This window comes from Miscanthus floridulus, chromosome 15 (genome assembly GCF_019320115.1).
Source record: "Miscanthus floridulus cultivar M001 chromosome 15, ASM1932011v1, whole genome shotgun sequence".
NCBI lineage: Eukaryota > Viridiplantae > Streptophyta > Magnoliopsida > Poales > Poaceae > Miscanthus > Miscanthus floridulus.
The window spans coordinates 35,966,672-35,981,451 of NC_089594.1; the positions used below are offsets into that span (position 1 = coordinate 35,966,672).

At 51.7% G+C, this 14,780-nt stretch overlaps 1 protein-coding gene across 1 annotated transcript; it reads right to left on the minus strand.

The window, feature by feature from the left end:
- Positions 1-3,465: 3,465 nt before the first annotated feature.
- LOC136509486 (putative cyclin-dependent kinase F-2) lies at positions 3,466-4,668 on the minus strand. Its single transcript, XM_066504266.1, has one exon. The coding sequence runs from the start codon at positions 4,607-4,609 to the stop codon at positions 3,596-3,598; it is 1,014 nt and encodes a 337-aa protein (XP_066360363.1). The 5' UTR covers positions 4,610-4,668; the 3' UTR covers positions 3,466-3,595.
- Between the last annotated feature and the right edge of the window lie 10,112 nt (positions 4,669-14,780).

Sequence of the window (14,780 nt, forward strand, 5' to 3'; positions counted from 1 at the left end):
CTAGCAGGGCAGTGAGATGCTCTCCATCAATTGATGGACGTGCCTAAGTCATCCTGATCTAGGCCTCGCAAGGAAAAGAAGATGGAGAAGTTTGGGAGATGGATCAAGGCTATTTTCACCACATGCACCTATGCAGCGAGGACCGCATATGAGGACCGGTTGGAGAACTGTGAAGCCAACCGAGAGGCTAGAGAGCGTGCAGGGCTGCCACCTCTTTCTCTAGTTTAGTCACCACTGAGGTTTGATGACCTCCCTAGCCTTTCTGAGATAGATTCGGAGGAGGAGGAGCAGGAGAAGCCAGAGCTTGATCCTCACACGAGTTTGAGGTCCACCTTGCAGTCCATGTGGAGGAGCACCAGGCATGAGTGCCATACTTCAACCACTCTTCGCCAAGGGAGGGTGGTGGTGTCTTCTTCTTTCTCCGACGACGATGATGGTGATGATGATGGTGGAGAGGAGGACGTTGCAGGTGCTAGTGGAGCTGCTGGTGGGGATGACGTTGATTGGGACACGATCCAAGAGGATGAGGAGTGAGTGTTGGTGTTTCTTTTTTCTTCTCTTTTTGGTGCTTTATGCCAAAGGGGGAGAAAATTAGAGGGGTCAACAACTTTTACGACGCCATGGAGGTTGTTGCAGCTAGAGTTATGTTCATATCTGTTTAGAGTAGTCTTCGTTAAGTGAGAGTTTGAGAGTCCATTAGAAACTCTATTTATGTAATAATGCTACTTAAGTGCTTTATATATGTGTGGGATATGGACATATATTAATCTATATTGTCGCTTGTGATACAATTGTGCTAGAATGTATATCTTTATATGTATTACATGCTGTGTGGTGTCTGTTCTAATTTGTGTTATTACAGCAAATGCGGCAGTGCCGCACTCTGGTGCGATAGTACCACAACCAGCTACAATAGCAAACCATGTTGTGCATAAACTTTATTTGCATCATGTTTTACATACCTGACACAGTATGCAGCACCCCACAGGAGCATGGATGTAAGGGGAGCCCCATCACTTTCACTAAAATATGAATCTTGGCTTCTTATGCCAATTTGAGAATTCAATTCTCTATTCACATACTTAGGGGGAGGCTCTACACCCATGGCTCGAAAATCTCAGTATTTATTTCATATCTTTTGTAAGATCTAATTGGGTCGTCATCAATCACAAAAAGGGGGGAGATTGAAAGTACAATCAAGCCCTAATTATGGGTTTTGGTGATAATGACCACGTAATTAGAGAACTAATGAGATTTATCGAGATGACAAGCAGGGAATTCATGTTTGAGGATGCTACACAAAACGGAGGAGCCCCCAATTATAAATGTAGATGGCTTCAAACTCAAAGGAGGTTTAAATTCTTTTATATTTTGAATTTAAGTATAGGAAAAGCCGTACTATAAAGGGGGACACAATGCTTAAGCTAATATGTGCTACTAAGTGCTCAAACATACACATGCATCCTCAGATTCATAGCCAAGGCAGTCTACACCTTACTCTTACCCTTGCTATATTGCGTGGTACGGCACTGCCACACTTGAAGAGAGGCACTGCCGCAACTTAAGTTACCGTTGGGGGCTGGGGGTATTTATACCCTTCCCCTTCCTCCCCAACGGCTCTCTGCCTCTTCTTCCTCACTCCAGCTCGTCCAAAACAGAAAGGAGCCTCTTTCTCTCTCCCTCCATTATTGACCTTGAGCCCTCAAGCAAATCCATTGATTTCCCCATCAATCCTTGAGAGAAAAGGGTCCAAAACTCAATTAGAGAGCAGCTCCATTGATTCCCCAACTCAAAATAGCACTTGGTTCACGTTTTGGCCGGTGGTTGTTTTTGTTACACTTGGAGCTTGGCTCCTAGCCGGCTAGAGCGTCGCCTGTGGAACTTGCCAACTTGTGTGGCAGCCCCCGAGAGGTTTGTAACCATCTCTTGAAGCTAGTAAACTCACCCCTCATCCCTAGAGTTAGGTCTCTTGACTTGAGAACGAGGAAGGGTTAGAAAGCCCTAAGCCTTAGTGGCTAACCTCAACAACGTGGACGTAGGTAAGCCTTGGTGGCGAGCCGAACCACAGGATAAATCATTGTTTCTCTTGTGCTTGATTTACATTGCTTGCATGTCATATTGTTGTTGAGGTGATTTCTAGGGTTTCTAGTCGATCTACTTGTGTGTGGTGTTCAAACTACTTCTAGCTCTCGATCTGTGACTATTATACCTGTAGTAAGCTGAGAAATTTCTCCGATCTAAGTTTCTGTTCACTGATTTTGAACGGACTCGAAGTTGTCTGCAGGTGCGGCAGTGCTGCTGTTCTGGCCCGGCAGTGCCGCCCGTCAGAGAGGCAGTGCCGCAGGGTGAAATTGATAAAAGTTTGAGTGTCTGTTTTAACAGGCCTATTCACCCCCATCTAGACCAACCAGAGATCCTACAATTATATATACAGAACTCATCACCAAATTGGGTTGAAATACCGAATTACACAAATGCAACAATCCTCTTGATTTCCCGTTTTCTCCGTTCTACGAAGATAAATATATACAACCCCCAAATGTAAGTATATATTTATGGCCATGACTTATTAACGGGCGTGCAGACATTTAATGCACCGCACACCCAGCTCACCGCGCCCTCTCTCCCCTCCCTGTATCTCTCCGTGGCCCAATGACCTTCTCCCCAACTCCGGCGAGTAGATCCGGCGGCGAGGTCCTCACCACGCCCCTACCCATGCCGAGCTCCTCGATCCCCCCACCCGCGCGGGCCATGGTGGATCCGGCGAAGTCTCCCTCTCATCTTCCCAAACTCTGGCAGTCTTATAAAGAAAGGGGTTTGGGGTAGGAGTGTTGGCCAGACGGTGGGGAGGCCGGGGGCGGTTTAGGGGACCTGGCGATGGTGGAGGCTGCTGAACCAGTTCGGTGCGAGGGAGCTCCGACGAGGGGGAGCTCCGGCACGGAAGCTGGGGAAGGCGACCGCCGTGGGTGCGCTAGGGCTTGGCTCGAGCACAGCTGCCGACGAGGAGGAAGAAGGGGAAGAGGGGTGGCGAGCGAGAGGTTGAAGACAGCCGTGCATGCGGCCTAACACATGCATGGCCGTCCTATATTTATTTATCGAAAGAAATATATGTTATGTGCAACCACATCGCTTGTGCGGCCTACCGCATGCATGGCCGTCCGATATTTATTTATGGAAAGAAATATATGTTGTGTGCAACCACATCTTTTGTCGTTGATGTTTGGTTTTGTGAAATTGTGGCTTGGAAGGACAATAATTCACCAACCAGTTGCATGTTCTAGAGCATTTCTAGAATAGGTACCATTTCACCAACCATGAAAGATGACGACAATCCAACAGATGAACAAAACGTTCTCTGACAAAAAAAAAAAAAAAACCAAGACATGGTTTCTGCACATTTCGCTTAGTCAGTCAAGAACTTACAGAGAATTGCCATCAAATGAATGCAGTAGATACGGTGTCGAACTTAAAATATACTGCACTTTTAAAAAACAAAAATAGTAACCTTTAATAATCTACAAACGATCAATCAATCAAAGAATGACATGTCTCTTAATTATCATGTTTGGCTCTTCGAAAAAAAAATTCTCATGTTCTACGCTAGGATTGCCTCGGCAACACCAGCGACACCGGCAGCGAAGCCGGCGGCGCAGCACGAAGCGCGCGGCTGATCAGGCAAGGCCTCAGGTGCCGCCGCGGCGGCATCCGCGAACCACGGGCAATGGAGCGCGTCCGCGGCGGTGAGGCGCCTGTCCGGCCTGCACGCCAGCAGCCCGGCCAATACGTCGAACCCGGCAGCCGACAGCGCCGGGAAGAGCTCCCGGAGCCTGCTGGGAGGCCTGCCGCGCCGGCAGAGCGGCGACCCGGCGCGCGGCAGGCGCGCGAAGCCCGGCCAGGACGGCATGTCCTGCATCCCCAACGTGTCGAACACCCTGTTGAGTTGGTCCATCTCCGACCTCCCGGGGAACAGCGGCACGCCGCCGGCGAGGAGCTCGGCCATGATGCAGCCGAGCGCCCACGTGTCGACGCCCGCGTCGTAGTCCCCGGACCCCAGGATCAGCTCCGGCGCGCGGTACCACAGCGTCGCCACCCCCGGCGTGTACGGCGCGCCGCCGGTACCGTTGTCCGCTGCGCGCGACAGCCCGAAGTCGCAGATCTTGACGCCGCCGCGGCCGTCGAGGAGGACGTTGTCGGGCTTGAGGTCCCGGTGCAGAAGGCCGCGCGCGTGCATCGCGGACACGCCCTCCAAGAGCCGCCGCATCACGCGGCGCGCCTCGGCCTCCGGGAACGGCCGCCGCTCGGCGAGGTAGTCCTGCCGCATGACCTCTGACAGGCTCCGCCCGGCGTGCTCCATCACGAGGAACGCGCCCGTGCCGCCGCCCGCGGGGTCGCGGTGCGCGGCAAGGAGCTCGACGAGGCAGGGGTGGCCGCGGCAGGCCTCGAGGCAGCGCACCTCGCGGCGGAACGTCTCGTCGAACGCGTCGCCGATGCCGGCGCCGGCGCGGAGGCGCTTGATGGCGACGGTCTCGCCGGTGCGGCGGTCGCGGGCCTTGTAGACGACCCCCGACGTGCCTTCTCCGATCTTGCCAAGCCGCTCGTAGTGCTCCATGGCGACCGGCAACGGCCAAGCCGGCGGATCGGGTGGGTTCTTGGCTTCTTGCGGTTTGTGTGAGGAGCGCAGAGCGGCGACGTAGAGAGAAGCCTGGTGTTGGTCTTCTTTTTTAAGGGCTTTGTCGCAGATTGAGTGCTTCGGTTTGGCACGCGGTTAGCGCAGCAGTCGGGGTCAACAGTGAACACGTGCCAACATTCAGCAGGGTAGAGATGGGAGTTTGCCAGTTTGGTGGGCTTGCAGTTAGAATAGAACTAAAAAACTTTGTGGAAGTTGGGCAGATCATTATTATACGCTTGTCAAAATGTGCCAAATTTTGCCGAATCCACCGCTAAAAACTCTGGCAGACGTCGCTAGTACGCGGCGAAACAACCGTAGAGTTTCTAGCAGTAGAAAATTAAGAACACTAGCGTTCATTCTTAAAAAAACCATTTTCTTTGTATATGTCTCTTTCGTCAAAATCAGCCAATGTTCCTCTTCCTACTCTACCTACCCACCCAAGCCCGTCCTAATCCTAAAAAAAGTGTCTCTTATATTAAAAGAAATTCTAAAAAAGGTCCAGCAGCCTGAGAGATGCTACGAGCAAGATGTCTTAAATTTTTTCTTTTAATGTCTATATATAAGCTAGTGCCTTTTCTTTATCGTACGAGTAGCACCCGGACGTCCGGAACGCGGCGTTCGTCCAGACGAAGCTGCCACACCTATGGCCGTCACCCCAAGTCAAATCTCGCTCCACAGACAGCGTCCGCTCGGACGGAACTCCACGCCTGCACCTGATGCCCGCCCGCGTCGCAGCCCTTGCCCCGTGCCTACCATCATCGTGTGACAGCGTCTGGAACCGCGCCCCACGTCCGCACGTGAACCACGGCGGCGCCCCGGTAGCAGTACCATGCCTGTCGCGCCCATCCCGCACCCCGCACATGAACCACGGCAGCACCCCCGCAGCAGCTCCAGGCGGCTACGGCAAGCTGCTGTTCGCTAGCCACCAGCGCGCATTGCAACATGTGAACACACGATCTACTTTTAAAACATAGAGATGAAACATTTGTAATATACAACTGAACATATGAAACATGCTCTTGAAACCTATGTGTATAGCCATAGCATCATATGCAACATCCATATCACTTTTACAACATAAGTCTGAAACATCTTAAACACGTAAAAACAAACACTTGAAATATGCGTGTGTAGCCATAGCAATATATGCAACATCCAGATGAAAACACTTGAAACATGCGTCTGAAACACTTTGAACATAGGCTTGAAACATACATATATTGTCATTGCAATATATGAAACATCACAGATCTACTTTTGCATTATCTAGACTGAAATACTTAACATAAGTCTGAAATGCCTGAAACACGGCGTCGGCGGTGGCCATGGCCTACCAGCTGGGGAACTACTGGTAGCCAGCAAACTTCGGTTTAATGGGACGTCGAGAGCAACGACCGCCGACCTCCTGGGTGGCTTCGGGGTGGTGGTGGCACTTTGCACGCCATGCCCGCGCCCAGCGAGGTGGATGGGTCGCGGCGGTGGACGCCCGCGCGTCGTGGGATGGGGCGCGACGTGGCGCAAGATTGGGGCAAGTGCAGCGTAGGATTGGGCGCGGCAGTCAGGAGAGCAGGTGGGCGGATGGCGCATCACGACTGTTGCGGGCGGATGCGCAGTCGTGCGTGGCGTTGTGGGCGGACGACACAATAAAAGTGGTAGCAGTCACGAGTGGGGAAAATATTCGGGAGTAGAAGAACGGATGTTGCCTGTTATGCCCAATCGATACGAAGCCCCAAGAAGGGGGGGGGGGCGTCCAGAACGACACGCCCGAACAGTCCTTACGATGGTTTTTGCGACGGATAAGCCGGCTGATGTTGTTTTGTTGTGAGATAAAAATATTACATCATGGCTGATAAGCCGAGCTGATAAGTTCAAGCGAATAGGGCGATTATCATTTCTTTATTGCTTTTTTTCCATGTATCATTTTTTTTCATAAAAGCCATGGGTACAGACAAAGTTCTCAAGTGAAAGAAAAACATGGTTTGGTAAATAAGAGAAATACTGTTGTGCTCAAGAGCATAATATTTCGGCCGGGAAAATCGTTCCTTCAATACGTTAACAGAATTCTTTTTAAATATAACATTGAAAAAAAACAGAATCTCGTTAAATCATTGTGGCAGGATCATGAAAAAGGGTAGATTCGAACAGTTCAATCACATACATACATAAACAAATGCATATTCATGGCTGAAAAATGTGACTTTGGGCATGTGCACGCATGATGACGTTAGAAACACGACAGATCACCGATTATACTAAGGCTCCTAAAATTCCTGCGCATCGAATATTTAGATACATGTATAGAGTATTAAATATAGACTAATTACGAAACTAATTACATAACTTACGACTAATTTACGAGATGAATCTTTTAAGCCTAATTAGTCTATGGTTTGACAACGTGATACTACAATAACATATACTAATGATAGATTAATTAGGTTTAAAAAATCGTCTTGCAAATTAACCTACATCTATGTAATTAGTTTTATAATTAATCTATATTTAATACTCTTTATTAGTATCTAAATATTCAATGTGACATGAATTTTAGAAGCCACTAAACAAGCAAACACCGCCTAATCATCATCCCAAGCTGAGGTCCTGAGGCGTCCTCGGTGAAACCGTGCCGGCCGTGTAGCAAAGCGACAAATAATAATGAGGCAGATCGCGTCGTAGCGGCATGCAACGCGTGGCGCGGCGGCTTCAGTTCTGCTTTGCTCCCGTACGTTCTCGCGGTCCTCGTGGCCGGCCTTGCTCGTGCTAATCATTGACCTGTTCCTGCAATATTCGCCGTCGGTCATGAAGGCTGCACTGTACGTGCTTGGACCGCCGCAACGATGACCGACGGCGAGAGTACCGAACCACGTTAGGAGCGTCTCTCTTTCGTCGGCCAGGGGAGGCATTGGCGGATCCGGGGGGCTAGGGGGGCAGCAGCCCCGGTGAGAATGATTTTCCTTTATATTTATGGTAGAAAAAACATGATTTTACCGTTAATCTTCGATATTTGTTCTAAATCTCTATTGATTAGCCTCCCGAGGTGCTCATCCTGGCTCCGCTAATGAGGGGAGGGGAGTACTCTGCCTTGCCACCCGGATCGCAATTCTGGCCCGGAAACATTCAGCAACGGGATCTGCTGCAACGAACGGCCCGGAAACATCCAGTGCCAATCCTGAAAATTTGGAGTTACATATAGGGCTAAACTGAAAACGGGCCCTTGATTGATATATACAAATGAAAACAACGACCTATGAAAATACAAAAAATAGTGAACGTTGCATAGGTCATAGATTCATACATAGTCATAGCTGCGCAAGAAAATCTTACGGATGATCTTGTTTAATTTGCAGATCCAATAATATCTATATTTGACGAATATCCTCACCAATGGATTATCATAACCTTCTGCCTGTTGGATTTTAGTTAGACATGGTCTATTTTAATTCAACTAAAATTAAACAAATTCGAAGGTTCATATTAAACGTTAGGTGCACTAAACACTTTGTCCTGTACAAGAATTTTACTAATAACGATTAATTTAACTTAAATAGATGGCTTGTATATTAAATGTTGTGAAGTTAAAAGACATGAATGACGTATCACTTCGGCAGGTTGATGGTGTCTCTTAAAGACACACCAAAGGAGTTCGTTACACGCAGCAATTAGTCCACTCCTCGTAACGTCGCTAGTGTCCAGGTGTGTCTACCCATCTTCCTTGACTCTGTGCATAAAAGGAGGTTGTATCCCTTTGTCTTGTGCTCTAAAAGGAAGTTTTGTCTCGTGGTACCTGAAATTCCACTCCTAAGAACATCGCTGGTGTCCACGTGTGTCTCCCCGTCTTCCTCCATTGGCGCAAAAAAGGAGGTGCAAGGTCTACCTCTGTCTCGCAGTTCCTGAAATTCAACCGCACCACTATTGTTCTCTATTGTCCGCTAGAACACAAAAGGAGGTGGTCTCCCTCTACCACTATTGTTCTCTATTGTCCGCTAGAACACAAAAGGAGGTGGTCTCCCTCTACCTCGTGGCACCTGAAATTCCACCACAACACTGTTAGATAATCTACTGCTACCTTGTGCGAACACACAGCAAGGGAAGGCGGCGCCGAAAAGGTCTCCTGCTATGATACTGTAGCCACTACAGGTGCAGGCGCCGCACGGCTCACCTACAGCACTTTAGCCACATGCAGAGGCCGGCGCAGAGTCAGCCCTGCTGTGTTATCTAGTCACTGTTGTAGCATGACAGCTATACTAGGACTAGATGTATAGAGTTGTATAAATAGACTGCCACGACAACTCAGTAAAGAGAGTTCAGATTTGCCATCTCCCATACATGGTTCGGCCAACGCTGGTGTCTTGTACTATGTGTGTATGCTCTGTTCTCCCTTCTTCTTCTAGCTCTAGCCATAGACAACGCTTCTTCGTAGTCGGCATGGTTAGTGGGTGCTCGGCAACACTAGCGGGTGCTTGGCAAGACCGATGAGTGGTCGACTCACCTGAGCCGGTGATCCTGCGGGCCAACAAGTGGATATCGGAGCCATACAAGCGCCATTGCCGGACTAACCGCTGGCGATGATGAACGGTTCGGAGATGGGCGACAGTAGTGGCACTGCTGTGGCTGCCCAGCCACGACAGGAGGTCGTTGTTCACATGGTGCGGGAGGTCAGCGGCATCAGTTGGCCGACGCTGACTCGCACCAACTATGGAGAGTGATCGGTGACCATGAAGGTCAAGCTCAAAGCCTGACGACACTAGAATGCTGTTGACAAGGGCACCGACAATGAAGAAGATGGCATGTCAGCGTTGGAGACTATCCTTACTGCTATACCGGCAGAGTACAGGGAGCCTTTGGGGGCGAAGAGCTCTGCTAAGGAGGCGTGGGAGGCTATTGCGGCGATACGCGTCGGTTCTGACCGCGCAAAGAAGGCGACGACCTAGCTTCCGAAGCAGGAGTATGCCAATCTCAAGTTCAAGGATGGTGAATCAGTGGAGGATTTCTCCCTCCGCCTACAGACGCTCATCAGCAAGCTAAAGAGCCATGGCGTTACCATCGACGAAGAGGAGGCGGTCTCCAAGTACCTACACTCCGTGCCGGCAAAGTACATCCATATTACTCTCTCCATAGAGACAATGCTGGACTTGTCCACCCTCACCATTGAGGATGTGATAGGCCATCTACGGGCGGTGGACGAGTGCTTGGAGCAGGCGACAACAATGAAGGACAGCAGCAAACTGCTGCTGACAGAAGAGGAGTGGGCTGCTCGGAGGAAGTCCAGGAAGGTAGCCTCCTCCAGCCGCGGTGGCGATGGCAAGTGCCGCGGTAAGGCTTCTTCAGAGAAGAAGAAGCAGGTCAACTCCAACGCCTGCCGGCGCTACGGAAAGATGGGCCATTGGGCATGGGAGTGCCCAAATCGTAAGTAGGAGAAGAAGGCTGAGGCTCATCTAGCGCAAGCTAACGATGAGGATGAGGCCACTATCCTGATGGCGACGTTCTGTGCACTGCACGATGTTGAGGCCGTGGAGAAGGTAGAGGTGATGGCGGTGGAAGAGTCTGGGAAGGCCCTGAAGGCTATCAACCTCGACGAACCGCGCGCCCAAGTCCACCTCGGACGTGTGGGCGCCGACTAGGAGCAGCGATGGTATCTGGACTCTAGTGCCAGCAACCACATGATGGGCTCCAAGGAAGCCTTCTCTGAGCTCGACGATGATGTTATTGGACGGTGAAGTTTGGTGACGGCTCAAGGGTGGCAATCCAAGGGCGCGGCACCATCATCTTCAGATGACAGAATGGGGAGCACCGCGCGCTAACGGATGTATATTACATCCCGCAGCTGTGTTCCAGCATTATCGACATTGGCCAGCTGGATGAGTGCAGTAGCGAGGTACTGATCAAGGACGGTGTCCTTAGGATCAGGGACTGGGAGTAGAGACTTCTCGCCAAAGTGAAGAGGTCCTAGAACCGGTTGTACCTGCTCGACCTAAAGGTAGAGCAGTCGGTGTGCCTAGCGGCAAGGCACACTAAGGAGCCGTGGTTATGGCATGCCCAGTTCGGACATCTCAGCTTCGACGCGCTTGGTCGGCTAGAGAAGATGGTCCGAGGGCTACCCCATTCACACGGAGGCGAGCTGTGTGACAGTTGCCTTGGCTAGGAAGCAGAGGAGGTTGCCATTCCCAAAGGCGGCCAAGTATCACACGTCGGACTGCTCTCGAGCTCGTCCACGGTGATCTCTACGAGCCGATCATGCCAGCTTCAAGCGGTGGTTGGTGGTACTTCCTCCTGCTCATGGATGATTGCAGTCGCTTCATGTGGCTGCAACTCCTGATGAGCAAGGATGAAGCGGCGACGGCGATCAAGAAGTTCAAGATGCGCGCGGAGGCTGAGAGTGGCAAGAAGCTCCACACGCTGAGGACTGATCAGAGTGACGAATTCACTTCGTTGGAGTTCACTGCGTACTACGCGGAATTAGGGTGTGGTGCGATAGCACACCGCGCTGTACTCGCCACAACAGAATGGTGTGGTGGAGAGGCAGAACCAGACGGTGGTCGGCATGGCTCAATCCATGAGGAAGGCTAAGGGAATGCCGGCAAGGTTCTGGGGAGAGGCGATGACCACGGCAGTGTTCATCCTCAACCGCGCTCCCACCAAAGCCCTGATGGGCAAGACGTCGTTCGAAGCTTGGTATGGGCGGAAGCTGAGCGTGTCCTTCCTTCAAACATTCGACTGCATCGGCCACATCAGGAAGACGAAGCCGAACCTCACCAAGTTGGAGAACAGGAGCACACCAATGGTGTTCCTAGGCTACGCGGAGGGGACCAAGGCGTACCGGCTCTACGACCCACGCGGAGACAAGGTGCTTGTCTCACGCGACGTCATGTTTGACGAGAAGACGGCTTGGGACTGGAGCAGTCCAAGCACAGGGGAAGCTGGCATCTTCACCAGCACCTTCATCGTCGAGCACTTGGTCATCCACAGGAGTGGAGACGTTGGGGAAGAGGTGCCGAGCACTCTAGGAGGAGTGCCGAGAACTCCAGCAATAGAGCCAAGCACCCCTGGGGCAGTGCCGAGCACTTCAGGAGGGATGTCGAGCACGCTAGGAGTGGTACCGGGAGGTTCTGCAGTGGTGGCGACCACTCTAGGACGGGTACCGAGCACTCCCGTGGCGGAGCCAAGACGTCTTGTAGTGGTGCCGACCACTCCAAGACTGAGGCTGAGCACTCCTATAGTCGTGCCGAGCACTGCAGGAGTTGTGACGAGCTATCCAGAAGTAGTGCCAAGCACTGCATCTGGGGTGCCGAGCACTCCAAGTGCTCTGCCAAACACTCCGGCGGAACAGGGAACTCCATCAACATCGATCGAGTTCGCCTCACCTCCAAGTGACATCACTGAGTTCATGGATGCCTTCCACAAAGGTGAGGAGGCACGGTTCCGTAGGCTGGACAACCTCATCGGCGACACAGGGCCCTCAGGCCTGGCGGGTTGGCCGCTCAACGACCTGGAGCTGCTACTCGTCAGTGCTAAGGAACCACCCACTGTTCATGCTGGTCGAGCGCGATGGAAACTGGTGACGGGCGATGCTGGAGGAGATGAAGGCAATCGAGGAAAATGAGACTTGGCAGCTCGTCGATCCACCTCTAGGATGCCGTCCGACTAGCCTGAAGTGGGTGTACATGGTCAAGCGGGATGAGCACGACTGCCATTGTCAAGCACAAGGCGCGCCTCATGGCCCGAGGCTTTGTACAGCAGCGAGGGCATCGACTTCGAGGAAGTCTTTGCACCAGTAGCGCGCATGGAGTCCTGTTCGTTTGCTACTAGCCTTGGCAGCATCAAAGGACTGGTGCGTCCATCACCTGGACGTTAAATCGGTCCTTCCTCAACGGCGAGCTGGCGGAGACTGGTCTTCGTCAGGCAACCTCCAGGTTTCGCTGTCAAGGGAGATGAGCATAGGGTGCTCTGACCGCGCAAGGCGCTCTACAGGCTGCGGCAAGCTCCGCTGAGCGTGGAACACCAAGCTTGACGCCACGCTGGGCGAGCTTGGGTTTCAGAGGTGCGCAACCGAGCACAGCGCTCTACACACGGTGATGGGGGAAGGAAGGAGCTCATCGTTGGCGTGTATGTGGATGACTTGATCATCACCGGCGTACGCACGGAGGACATCGACAGCTTCAAGCGTGAGATGGCGGCTCATTTTTGAATGAGCGATCTCAGGGCGCTCACCTACTATCTCGGCATCGAGGATGAGACAGAGGGAGGGAGGCACTCACACTCGGTCAGAGCGCATACGCCTCAAAGCTATTGGAGCGGAGCAGCATGACTGAGTGCAAGCCATGCGTGACTCCAATGAGGAGCTGCCTGAAGCTTGACGTAGGCTAGCACCACGGCTGAAGGTGGATGCAACACTCTACCGGAGCATCGTCGGTGGTCTACGCTACCTAGTCCACACTGAGGCCGGACATTGCGTTCGTCCGTGGCCTACGTCAGTCGCTTCATGGAGGATCCTAGAGAGGATCACTAGGCTGCAGTGAAGCGACTACTACGCTACGTCAAGAGGACGGTAGATTAGGGGATCATCTTCCCAAAGATCGGCGGGAGTAGGCTGCAGCTCACTGTGTTCAGCGATGCAGACATGGCGGGGGACATTGACAGACGACGGAGCACCTCTAGCGTGCTCGTCTTCCTCGGGTCAGCTCCAATTTCATGACTGTCGCTGAAACAGAAGGTGGTGGCCCTATCTACGTGCGAGGCAGAGTACGTAGTGGTGGCCACAGTGGCGTGCCAAGTTGTGTGGCTACGTCGGCTGCTGGGCAAGCTGACCGGTGTGGAAGCTCATCCACCAGCACTGATGGTGGACAACTAGCCCGCCATCGTCCTCGTGAAGAATCCGGTTTTGCACGACCGGAGCAAATACATTGACGTGAAGTTCCACTTTCTCAGGGACTGTGTCGACGGAGGGCAGATCGTCATCGAGTTCGTCGAAACTGGTCGGCAACTCGCGGATGTCCTCACCAAGCCGCTCGGACGTCTTCGACTCACGGAGCTAAAGGAGATGATCGGCATGGAGGGGGTATAAGGGTTAGCAGTAGGATTAGGGGAAGAATTGTTAGATAATCTACTGCTACCTTGTGTGAACACACAACAAGGAAAGACGGCGCCGAAAAGGCCCCTTGTTGTGATACTGTAGCCGCTGCAGGTGCAGGCGCCGCACGGCTCACCTGCAGCACTGTAGCCACATGTAGAGGCCGGCGCAGGGGCCGGCGCAGAGTTAGCCCTGCTGTGTTATCTAGTCACTGTTGCAGCATGACAGCTGTACTATGACTAGATGGATAGAGTTGTATAAATAGACTGCCATGACAACTTAGTAAAGAGAGTTCAGATTTGCCATCTCCTATACAGGGCTTCGGCCAACGCTGGTGCCTTGTACTGTGTGTATGCTCTGTTCTCCCTTCTTCTTCTAGCTCTAGCATAGTGTGTGAGGACGGACAACGCTTCTTCGTGGTCGGCACGGCTAGTGGGTGCTCGGCAACACTAACGGGTGCTCGGCAAGACCGGTGAATGGTCGACTCACCTAAACCGATGATCCTGTGGGCCAACAAGCACCACTGTTCTCCGTTGCCAGATGACTAAGTTTTATTTGGAGCCAACCTTCATCGGATGACTGCTCATATCCTCCAGTTGTACATGTATAACTACTTTATGCTGGTTAATCACAGGACTGCACTGTGTACCTCATCTTGCATCACCTGAGATCCACTGTGTCGACTAATGGGAACGCTGCCATCTATGCCTCTAGCACTGGACCCACCTCGGGCTATATCAGTGCACCTTCAGTTTCTTTGTTTCTTGTTTATGTGATCAGTATGGCTATAGAACGGCGCACTAGCTGGTTGCGATAAAACTTGTCCACTTAAATTCAAGTCACCGACTCGACGTGGATGCTTGTATTTTCTCTGGATTTATTTTAAGATTATCGATGTAAAAGAAAATTTATAGAACGGCGGCCATGGTTAACCAAGACAGAACATCCGTGTAGGGGCTCAAAGTCTCAAACCCCTCCAGTTTCCTAAAGAAAAAGCAAGACAGAACATTAGAGGGCACTTATCTGAATGTACTAACATCCGTG